The sequence below is a fragment of the Schistocerca americana genome, chromosome X (genome assembly GCF_021461395.2).
Source record: "Schistocerca americana isolate TAMUIC-IGC-003095 chromosome X, iqSchAmer2.1, whole genome shotgun sequence".
NCBI classification, from domain to species: Eukaryota; Metazoa; Arthropoda; class Insecta; order Orthoptera; family Acrididae; genus Schistocerca; species Schistocerca americana.
In genome coordinates, this window is record NC_060130.1 from 781,469,747 (window position 1) to 781,482,341 (window position 12,595).

The window sequence follows — 12,595 nt, forward strand, 5'->3', positions numbered from 1 at the left end:
TTACAAATAATAATTCCCATATTTTAACCTGAGTGACTTGAACCCCATTTAAAAAACTTAATGGTTCTGAAGGGAGGGAGGAAGGAAGGAAGGGGGGCCGGGGGGGGGGGGGGGGGGGGGGTGTTTCAAGTGTAGGACCACCTCCTCCACATCAACGCCACAGCAATGCATCAAAATGTAATTTGGGTTCTATACTCACCTAAAGCAACTTCCCATTGCCCTCCCGCACAGTACCTTAAGAATCAATACTTATTGTTTTTGTACCCAGCTTAATCGATTTGCTCCTTAAGTGAGATGAACCTTGAGACAGTATTTTTTGCTGACAATAGTTTCCCTTAAATAGAATGCCATCCCAGTTAAATTCCACCAAATGCTGCCAACGGTCAATTTTGAAATGATGATCTGAAAGAAAGTCCAACCCCAGTGTCATACAGTAGTTTTCACTATGTGGGGCACCACCAACACATGTTGTTGAAATGGAACCACCCCAGAATGATATTTTCACTCTGCAGTGGAGTATGTGCTGATATGAAACTTCCTGGCAGAGTAAAACTGTGTGCCAGACCGAGACTCAAAATCGGCCCCTTTGCCTTTCACGGGCAAGTGCTCTAACAACTGAGACTGAAAATATCATTCTGGAAACATCCTCCAGGCTGTGGCTAAGCTATGTCTCCACAATATGCTTTCTTCCAGGAGTGCATATTCTGGAAGGTCGGCAGAAGAGCTTCTGTGAAGTTTGTAAGGTAGGAGACAAGGTACTGGCAGAATTGAAGCTGTGAGGACAGGTCACGAGTCGTGCTTGGGTACCTCAGTTGGTAGAGCACTTTCGCGCCAAAGGCAAAGGTCCCGAGTTCGAGTCTCGGTCCGGCATACAGTTTTAATCTGGTAGGAAGTTTCAGAACAACCCCAAACTGAAAATATGATAACACTGATGCTAATGCTTTCAAAACATTCTCTCCCACCCGACACAACCTATAACGTGGCCGATTTAATTGTTTCTGACCTACGAGGTTCCAATTAACCATCGGCACATGTGTCCCCTGCATCCAACAAGAACTGCAACTCCCACTGTACCATATACCAGACTTGGATTCCCTTTTTGCTTGTCCACTTTTCCCATATCTATTCCCACCTTTACTCCCATAATCTGATTTGGTCCGTACCCTTACCATTCTTACCCCATTGAGACCGGCTACACTGCCTGTGGACATGTCCCAATCATCCACACCTATAACATATCAAGTTAGTGGAAAATACTACTCACTTGTCCCACAGTCCTGTTGCTAAGTAAATTTCTTCAAACTCAGCAGCCAATCTGCCAGTAGGTACAGGTGTTTCGGGGTATCTGCCCAAGCCCTTCTTAACATATCAAGTGACAAGCCCCTCATGAAGATGTCAAGTGCACTATACTCAGCTTCCTGGAGTATAATCTATTTGCCTCATCATGCTCCCCTAGTTTGTATGTTTGCACATTAATCTTGCGTATTCTGTCTTGGAAACCCTCCACCATTTCATTATGCCCCATTGTCACACTATTTAACTGCCTGCTGGAAAATCTCACAGTATTTTGCTTTTTGTATCACTGTAGGAGGCCTTCCTTCAACTGCTTAAACGTCTGTGAATCCCTCAACCTCTCAGTACACCTGTCAAACATTTTTGCCTCCCCAAGCTACTGCAATTACATTATTTGCAGCAATTGATTATCCGTCCAACCTTCCAACTTTCCTGGTGATGCCAGTCATCCGAGAAAGACATTAAGCCCTCAGTTCACATACCAGAAAAAAGGAGTAGTTAAGCCGGAGGTGGCTGGATCTATCCGCGGATCAGCCAAACTGACTAACATTAATTCCTCATTTTTAGCTAAAAGTTGCCCCAGCAACTGTGTCTTCTTTGCTCTCAGTTGTGCTATCTCATTAAGTAAATTCTGTGTCATGTCCTGTTGGACAGAACTCTGCATTCCAGACTCTATCATTGTGGAATCTTTATCCCAATACATAATTAAGTACGGTACAGTATCAGTCAACAATAACTCAAACATTCACAATTACAATATAACAATTTAAACACTATGTCTCATCACAAGCCATCTTGACTCCATGCATTGTCTAGCCATATGGCAATACTGGTAATAAGTAACACACACTACGGCCACTGTCTTGACACACAGTGCAATGCGATCAGACAAATTACACTGAAGACACCATATGGGTTGCAAATTCTGTTTCCTTGTATTGCTCCTAAACTCATCTGATTCTAAACGCTTTATTAGCATGTCCCACAAGTTTTTTTAAAAACCCTCTGCCTTTGACCCCATTTCCTTTGCACATAGCAGTAGAAACAGTCAACTTATTCACTCACCCCACAGTTATGACAGTGTGAGCTATGATTGTGCCATTATGCTGTGTGGAGGTCAACTTCTGACACCAATTGAGATGGACCTTCAATGTAGGGCCACATCAGTGCAGAGTTGGGTAGTGGTGGTGGACTGTGGTGGGGATGCATGCCAATGGCAGCTGAGAGAAGCATCAAAAGTCAGATACAGAATGTTCACAATCAAGCTTTCACTACTTGAGAGGGTGTCCATGACAAACGAGTTGTTGTAGGACAATGAAACTTCACCGAGCGGAGTAGCACAGTGGCTAGCAATCTGGGCTCGCATTCTTGGGATGATGGTTCAAACCTGCGTCTGGTCATCTTGATTTAGGTTTTCCATGGTTTCTCTTAAATCACTTAAGGCAAAAGCTGCTTTCCTTCTCTGTTCTTCCCTCCTCCGAGCTTGTGCTCTTTCTCCAATGACCTTTTTGTCGATGAGACATTAAACACTAATCTGCTCTTCTGACAAAGAAAATTTGTTGAAACATTTGTAACGGCATGCAGAAGAGAGACAATGAATAAGCTATTGAAATAAACACATCTTAATTTCCACATGAGAGGGTAACATTTGTTACTTGTGTACCATGTTTACATTCCAGGTTACAAACATTCCTCAGTGCGTTGACCATCTGCATCTACGACAGCCTGGAACCACCATAGAGTTACCATTTCACAATTGTTCACAGCACTTTGTGAATGGTAGACCATGGAATGTTCAATTAGCACGACACAGTTTTCACACTGCTTGAAGATCGCACGTTGTGTCCAGCATTCACAGCCATGGTAACAGTGTATTCTCCAACAATTTGTGGCGCAGTTGGCCATCAGCCTCTCCCAGAAGCAGATCCCAAATCGCCAGTGAATTTTGATCTGATGAATCATGGTCTTTGACCTTGGTGTGGAAACAGGACTACTCTGTTTTCTTGTAACATGTCAATACTCACGAACAGCAGCAATACTATTGCTGATGTTTTGATGAAACAGCTTTGTTACTAAAGTCCTGCTTACCCTGTCCAGACTCCTGTTGACTGTGTGTAATTGTAATTCACACTGGTACTTTGTTTCAACCCTACATTGCCGCACCAGTACTGGCATCTTATGGCAAGTCATGCCACTACTAACAATGCCAATCTGGCAGTGCACAGTCTGAATGTCATTCCCATAAAGGTGTGTGCCCGTATGATAAGTAGTATTTTGTCTACAGTGGCTCAAGTAGTGAAAGTTTCAAGCGAAAGTTTAATTGTAACCATCCCATCTGCGAGCCCCCCCCCCTCCCCTTCTCCATGTGATGAAGATGGTGCATGGTATGCTGAGTTGGCCAGCTGGCAGCCAGTAGGTCAACAGGTACATCGGCATCCAGGAATGCAGGCAATGATGTCTGCACCAGGAATGCTCACACAATGAAGCCCGCTCAGCAACATGTTCCCCATTTAGTGCAGCATCACTGCTTATGGTAGACACCAGTGTCTCACAATGTATAAGCTTCCCTGTTGGTGCAAGTGGCATGCCGACACCTTGGTACCTGCCAGCTTCATATGGTTTCTGCAACTGAGCTGCTAGTTTCTGTAGTGACACTACAGTTGGGAAGAGCATTGGTGCTCACTGTGCAGGTATCCTCTGAGAAGATCGATGTAGGGAAATTAATACATTGTTAGTGATCTTCATACTTCAGTGCAGAAACCACCTCCAAGCTATTTGCCTGTTCGTGTATTGATTTCCTCTTCATTATGAAATCCATGAGGGTTTGTTAGATTGCACAATAGCTCAAGTCTGTTGAACATGAGTAGAAAATAATTCCCGTATATGTGTCAGCCTCTCTGATTAGCTTGTCATCACGCCAACGCATGTAAATGAAGAGTTGAAACAAGTTATTACTGTTACATCTGTCACTGCGCAAATAGGTATTGCCCCGGTGTTTCCTATGTAACCTTTTAGTTAGGTAAAAGGACATCAGAAAAATACTTCATGTAGAATAAAAGACCGAAAAGAGGAATGATGTACTCCCAAGAAAAAAAAGTTAATGTGTGGTGCAAAAGACTCCTTTATTAAACTGTGACCTTACTGACTGTAAACTTCCATGTGATACCCAAAATTGTAGCTGTATCTGCACACTAAATGTGCCGTAAACATTTCCTGTAAAGTTAAATGTTTTACTACACAGGAAAAAAAAGTAGAAGAAGTAGTATTATAGTAATAATGTTGATGAGCCAAAACTATGCCCACTGCACACCTTGAGATTCAGTGCTGCCTGTTGTTGCTGTGAACATGTGACATGATAAGGAAAGAATATAAGTAGAGCAGAGGTGAATGGGGAATCATTCTACTGATGATACAGGCTGAAAATAGGGAAATCCACTGACATAAGCAACTTTCACAAAGGGCAGATTAGTATGGACCAACTGCTGGGCACAAGCATATCGGAAACAGTGAAGCAGGTTGGCTGTTTGCATGCAACTGTCATGAGCATATGTGAAAAGTAGTTGAAGCACGGTGAAATCGTTAGCGGGCAACAAGGTGTTGGTTGTTGCAATTTCATCGAAGAACGTGGAGTTTGGAGGCTTTACTACTTCATATGACAGGATAGGCAGGTGATCTGTGGCAGATCTGTCGTATTGTCAGGGTATAATGCTGGTGCAAGCAAAAGTGTTTCAGAACACACTGTTTAGCACACATTGTTGAACACAAAACTTTGCAGCAGGCATCTCCTACATGTTCCCATGTTGACCCAACATCATCATCAGTTGTGATTGCGGTGGATATGAGATTATAAAGAGTGGATCAAGACTCAGTGGATGTGTACCCTTTGATTTGATGAATTATGTTTCTTTTTACACCAGGTGGATGGTAATGTCCAGATACACTGTAATACAGGTGAATGGGTGTGCAAAACATGCACCATACCACAGATGCAGCATGTTGAAGGCCATATTATGCTATGGAGGATGTTCATCTGTGGTAGCAATCAAAGGTGTCATGACAGCTATGGACTACATGAATAGTATTGCAGATCACCTGTATCCCTTTATGCTTGACATCTTCTCCAACATCAATGGCATCTTCTAGCAGGTTAACTGTCCATGTCACACTGCCAGAATCATGCTACAGTGATTTGAGGAGCATGATGGTGAATTGTTGTTTGCAGATTACAGTGTTGTTTCATTTCCAAGTTTTGGTGCCATTTCTAAAAGCTTATTTTTCATTATTGTTTTATATTTTTGTCTATATTTATTAGATATTGCACATCACGTTTATTTACAATACATAAGAGAAAAGTTAAACTTGTGCAACCTACATAACAAAGAAAGCTTTTGTAAAATCATGCTTATAGTCCTTCAACCAAACAGTGCTGAAAGTGTTTCCATGTTATCTTTTGAGTGGTTGTGCTGCTGATCCATCAGCACTGTAGTCAGAAAATAACCATTCACTATATATTTAAACCTGAAACCCAAACTGATTTCAGTGGCACAACAGCAAATAACTAATTATTGAGTTGGCTACTTGGACGAAAAGTAGCTTTTCCACTAAAGAGGTTTGAATCCCTTCAGAATATCTACACAGCTGTTGTCTGTCATCCCAGATACACATACTTAGATCTGGGGCCCAAAGAGGAGTCAGTCTAATCAGAAGGTGTAACACAGTGTGTTTAATATTTCCTTTGCCTGCCTGAAGTATTTCTCTTCAAGACTTCAGACATCTGAATCAAGCTTATGGCCTTGCTTTTTCATCAGATATTCTTAATGTTGTGTATTTATGTAGCTATTCAGGCATTAGAAATGCAGAGAAGAAGAAAATAGTTTAGAATCTCTGATATTTTTGCATGTATGGAGAAAATTTTGTTCTAAATTCATTGTTGTGAATTATGTATAAAACTGGCTTTATGTAGCAGGCTATTAGTAAATTTTGATTTCTGAGGTGATGAAACTGTTAAAAGGGTGTGGAAAAGCTTGAAGATTGTGATTAAACTTAAAGTTCAGGAGTATTGTTAGTTTTAACTTTCAGTGGTTGCTAAATAATACTTATTTTCATGCAAGAAAAAAATTAAATTTATGCCTCTTCTCCACGTTTTTTCTCCAGCTATGCATAGGATCTTAATTCTGATACAGAAAAGGAAAGCCATCCACAGCCTGAAAATTGATTTAAATGCTGCAGTGCTTTTACTAGATGTGGTCCTGCTGTCTGATGCATCCTTCTTTTCTTCTGAGCTTCAACCTGACTTATCCACTTTAATATGCACTCTATGCCCCAGTGTAACTACACATTTTTCATATTAACAAATCATTGCCAGAAGTGAAGGAAGTGATAAGTGACAGAAAAAAATCCAAGGATCGACTTGAGATCAAACACCAGATTCTTAGATTTGAAGCCTGGTATGTAACCACTGACCATGCTGCTTCCCTCTGTCTGAACATAATAAATTTCATGTTTACTAACAGAATAGTATTCTCAGACTAAAACCTGTCCTGTGGTATACGCAAAGTATACAATGCCACATACTGTGAAATTCCATTCACTCTTTTGTTTTATTTATTGATGCCCGTTCAGAACACATTACTCAGTATCCCTGCACCACTGGTTGGCTTTGCTCCATCTAAATGACTGCCTGGTCTGTTAGCTCTAGCCCATGTCCAACTGGTTCATCACCTCATACTGTTATATTGGTGAGAACTAAGGAGAGTGTACTTCTTGCAAATTTTGAGTTAGGCACTTGCTTAAGACCAGTTTTAGTGTGAATTCATCAACAAGGAAGATTATTGCACTTCAGCATTTTGGAAACTAGGAACAGCTAGAAAACTTCAAAATGAATAAGACACATTCATATTCCTAAACACAGACTTGGCTAATGTTTTTTCACTCTCACTGTTCACTGTTTATGGGAGCTTTTACCAGTTTAGGAATTAGCCAGCTAGATAGAATTGCTAGTCAGTTTGATTTTTCTACTTCATCAAAGATATCATCATTTACACGTCTCCATCTACTACGCAGTGAAAATGAAATGTACTTTTTTCAGTTAAATGTAGAAAATTAATATTTTTCAAGTCAATCAAATCCTTTTTCTTTCCACATAAAATTGCTTTGTCCACATTAACCATCATTTCAAAAAGAAAGTAGCCACCTTACCACCCAAACATTACGTAAATGTGAATACTGCGTATAGAAGATGAAATCCACCAATCAAAACTGAATTTCTGGAATCAGTATTGGAGTATATGCATGAATAACCACATACCATATTGGAAAATCAGTTTACAGTAAACTCGATGTGTGTATTTCATAAACATAGTGTATAGTATGTTTTATAGGACTCTGCTATTGAGTTCTGGGTGACTGTAAGAACTGAAAAGAAACTTTTCTTTCATAAATGGCTGGCTTAAATATATTTGGGTTGCATAAATTCTTCTTCACTTAAAATAGTTCGTTGATTCCAAAATCAACTTGTTGAACCACTTCCCCTGACTTTCCATGCCCTTATTTTCAAGTTGGTTTACCTGCTCTCTTTTCCGAGAGTGTCTTCTGTTATTTTTGTCTCCTCTATCATACAGGGTTTGCTCTTCCATCTTTCTTAAAAGAATTTGCAACTAGTTGTTCAGCCATTGTCATTGTCTTATCCTGTCATTGTTTCTTCTCTTTCCTGATTCCAGCAATTTTCTCTCTGTATGCATAATTATACCTGGTGTTTGATACTCACCTTCCTGCTTCTGCTCTTCGCCTCACTTCGTGTGGGTCCTTTTTTTTCCCATCCTTTATTTAGTTTCTTCCTTCTCCTATCTCTTTTGCTCCTCAGTTGCCTTAGAGCCTCCATAACACACCTAAACATTTACCTAATATTCTGTGGGGATTCCCTTGGACTACTTTATTTTCAAATATGTGTTGGCATGTGCAGCTGAAACTGATTATTCTCCCATGCATCTTCTTCATGTATCTTTGTGAATTCATATTCCTAAAACTTTTACTCCATAATTAGTTTCTCTCTCTCTCGCTTGTATTTATCAGAGTCAAAATGCTTGAATAACCTGGCCTTTGCTGCCAGATGTAATCTTCACTGCCAAAATATAGAATTCCCTATCAAATTGCCATCTACATTGTTGTATCCATCCCATTACCCAAAACTTGTGGCTTTTTGTGGGTCACCACTACTATAATATTACTATGCCTAAAGGTTTGACACGGAATGACATGAACCTGACCAAATGAGGATGGTGGGATTCTTCAGTTGTTCACTTTATTTTTTTTATATATTTCCTTTCTTGAATCAAAAAATTCCACTTCTCTGTTTAATTAGACTCTTTCAGGAAAATTAATCATCTCACATCAGATGTGCCGAAAGTATCATTTGCTTCGTGATCATACACTCACTCTGCTGAACATTCTTAATAGCAGCATACTGCATACTGCAGAACAACAGAATCTATCCCAACCAAACAATACCACCACTTGAAAAACAACTCTACAAGCTAGAAAAAATAGAAATAGACTCAGCTAATAAAGACCAGTCAGTTACTAGAATTTACTGTGAATCCAGAATTTTCATAATTTTAAAAATATGCTTTACAAGTTAACTTCACTGTGAATCTTTGTGAAACTGTTGTGTCAAATTATAAAATGCTTAACTGTTATATAGATATAAATTGTGTGAGGATAGACAGACACTTGTCATAAACTTAGATTTGGCACATAAACTTAGATTTGTGTCATCACAAAGTATCAGTAGGGCAAGAACACACACACACACACACACACACACACACACACACACACACACACACACACACAGAGAGAGAGAGAGAGAGAGAGAGAGAGAGAGAGAGAAACACTCTCTGTGTGTTGCTTGTTAAATTCATCATTTGTGCCGTGAATGGTGATGTGAGTAGACAAGCTCAAGTTGGGGAAGGAAATTTCTGTTACCTATTCAAAGGAACCATCTCAGCATTTGCACTAAGTGATTTAGAGAATAAAGAAAATCTTTCCATCTTCGTTTTGCTGCATTTGCTTTTGTAGTTGTCATACTACAAGACATAATAAATGGCTAAATGGCTGCCAGCATCAGAGTCCCTGTTATACTTCCGTTACATGCGTGATATTATATTAGTTTTTGTTGATTGGTTTTTGTCCAAAACAAATTTCTGGGTTTCACCTGCTGTGATATATTCCATCCAGCTGGATATTCTTAAAGTGTGTGCATCATTATAAAAGCTCAAACCCAAGTAACTTGTCTCCAACTTGAAAGTTTTGATTTGTGTGCTATCATTAAGTGATGAAGATCATTAGTAATCTTTCAACAGTTTTTACTTCTTTTTCTTCATTCGATTATGAAACACATATGTCCAGTGTGATTTCTTTCATTCCTATGCTTTTTAGCCCTGTTTCATAGGTTTCACCAATAATTTAAATTTCATGAAACATATTGGTGTTTGTGTAACTGGGATACTCATTTCTGGTTTCACTATGGAATGAGATGGGGCATTGGTTAGACACTGTAGTCATTCCCAGGAGGACAGCAGTTCAAATCCCTGTTCAGCCATTGAGACTTACATTTTCTGTTTGCTTAAATAAGTTAATATAAACACTGACATATTTCCTTTGAACAGAGCATGTCTATTTTTCTTTTCTATCCACCAAAATCTTAGTTTGTCATTATTGAGCTCTAATTTTCCTTCTTTCCTTTTTAGAAACAGTAACATTTAACTTTGTTTTTGTCTGATTGTTATCAGAAAAAGATGTGTGTGAAATATGCTGTTTTTTTCATCTTTTTATGCCTAAAAACTTTCTACAGTTTCATTATGTCAGGGTTTGTGTTGTTTGTTAAATAAGCATGGGTAACTTGGCACAAGCTGTTTTATAACCATAGTGAATAATACGAGTTTCACTGCTATTTAATTGCTGGGGTAGCTAGAGTATATATAATGTATCCACTAACACTTCGAAACTTTCTTTCTGTGCAGGTATGCTCCGAGATATATGTATCCTGGAAGAGTTTACCCAAATTACCTGTCAGGCACAGGATACGTAATGTCAAATGATGTTATGAAACGACTGTACAAAGCCGCTCTGCAGACGCCACTCTTCCATTTGGAGGATGTATATGTGACAGGACTGTGTTCCAAAGCAGCAGGCATACGTCCACGTGATCATCCAGCTTTCACATATGCACGTCGTCGAATTGATCCTTGCTTGTTGCGTGATCGTTCAGTTATCACCAGCCATCGCATGGATAGTGCTCAGCTTCGGAAGATTTGGCCTCGCATCCGGGATCCAAATCTTGATTGCTCAAGTTTCACTGCATCGCAGAAACCAAGTTCCAGACCCAACAAGAAAACAGCAAAAGTGAGGCGTCCAGTAAATAAATGTGTTTAATTATCTGTATATGTGAACATGATTAGTCAGGAAATGTCTTGGTTGTGATACTGCTGAATTGGTGTGAACATGTGTGTTTATTTTGTGTGTGTGCTATCTTTCTTGTCATGCTACCATTAGGATTATTTGCGAAATTTCTCTTCACGTTTCAGTGATTTATTTGATTTTAAACAAAACAGAAAATTGTTGGCTGTATATGTTACAGAACACTAAGTTTTTTTAAGTATGAGATTACATATTTTTTATGCGAAAACCTAAGGTACTCAGTCATAAGCTCTCCAGTACTGTAGGAAGCTGATTGAGGGATTTTGTCAGATTTGTAATTCAGTTTGCACAAATATTTTGGTCCCAGCAAATGATAGGGACAAATAGTATTAGTCCACTGTTTCTGTTGCATTTTGGACACCATTGCCTGAACTAGTCGTACAAAGTATGAAATAATGGATGCATTGACGATGTGTAACCAAGCAAACATTTTATAGTATTTATGCATTCATATTTTTTTACAGGAAGACATTGAGCATTGCAGTGAAATGAAGTGAGACTGGTTGGAATTAAAATTTTGTGAAAGAAAGAAATGATCAATTGATGCTTCAGTCTGCCATACACTCTGAGAGTAATTTACCAAATTAAATTTCATATCAGATTTACTATTTAGCTAACAGTACCATATTATTGTTGTGGTTGTTTTCTTAAATCTTTTATATTTGACCTAAGCTCAAGCAACTGGCAATCACAACATAAAAAGTTATTCTCTAACATTTGATTTTGCAATTATTTATTTATTTATTTATTTATTGCTATTTTAGGCTTCTGTTGTTTTTTTTCCCCTGCATATCAGTGATTTAAAAAAAACGTCAGATATTAAAAGTAAGGTGACAAAAAATGAGAGTTTCAGAAGTCTTGAGAAAGATAACATGAAAATTTTTGGAATGTGGTACTGTAGAGCACCACTTTTATTTTTAGAAAAAGGGTGTATGGCAAATTTGTGGGACTATTGCTTTTTTCTTTCATTGTACTCTGACAATATTGTTTGCTAATTGTGTTCCATAAAAATAGAGTTGTGAATATACAAATGCAACAGTATTACTATTCCGTTGTTCCTAAGTATCATAGTCAATAATTTTTAAATTAACTGTGGCAGTTTGAACACAACTACGAGTGTTCCTTGTATACATTTTAATGCAAGTAATTTAAAAAAATCTCCTTCGTGTTGCAACTGCGAAGTTGAATGATTCTCTTTGTTGTTTTTCTGGTTTCTTTTTCATGTACTGATATTTGCAATTTCATCTCTTACCTTTGTGAATATATCTCTGTGAATCAGCTGCCTTGCAGAACTCGTATAATAATAATAATAATAATAATAATAAAAGTGTTGACCTTTTAGTGGTTGTGCATTTAGGAAAATCTTCATATTTCAAAATTTACATAATTATTTTGTTATGCTAATCGCTAAAATTGTCAGCAGCTGTATATTACTGCTCGACAGTTTTCTTGGAATTATTTTTGCTATAGTGTGTATTTAGTGAATTGTGGAGAACTTGGTAATAAACATATCGGAAAAGTGTTGATCTAGTACATTAAAAATGTTTAATATATAAATGAATCCAAGAATAAGATCATTTATTAGGCTGTTACAATACCTTACATTCTGATTTTTGACATTCAGTGATCAGGTGCTAAATGTACACTATTTCTGACAATGAACCACCAGATTTTGTAAATACCCATCTTGAGTGAGTGTCCAGTTAGCTTTGTAAATGTATTGTTCTCTTGCCATTATGTTGTTTATCAATTCAGTTATAGTAAGACGCTGTATTTCAAGAGTTCTGAGTTTCTTTGATTTCTGTTTAACTGAAATGTTCAGTGG

General features: G+C 38.3%; 1 protein-coding gene across 2 annotated transcripts in view; it reads left to right on the top strand.

Annotated features, from left to right (window-relative positions):
- LOC124555494 (beta-1,3-galactosyltransferase 1-like) overlaps positions 1-12,061 on the top strand; it is a 73,298-nt gene extending 61,237 nt beyond the window's left edge. For both annotated transcript variants that reach the window (XM_047129419.1, XM_047129420.1), the window contains exon 5: positions 10,314-12,061. In XM_047129419.1, coding sequence (XP_046985375.1) covers positions 10,314-10,725 — 412 coding nt within the window. In that variant the 3' untranslated portion in view covers positions 10,726-12,061. The remainder of the gene's footprint in view (positions 1-10,313) is intronic.
- Positions 12,062-12,595: the final 534 nt, after the last annotated feature.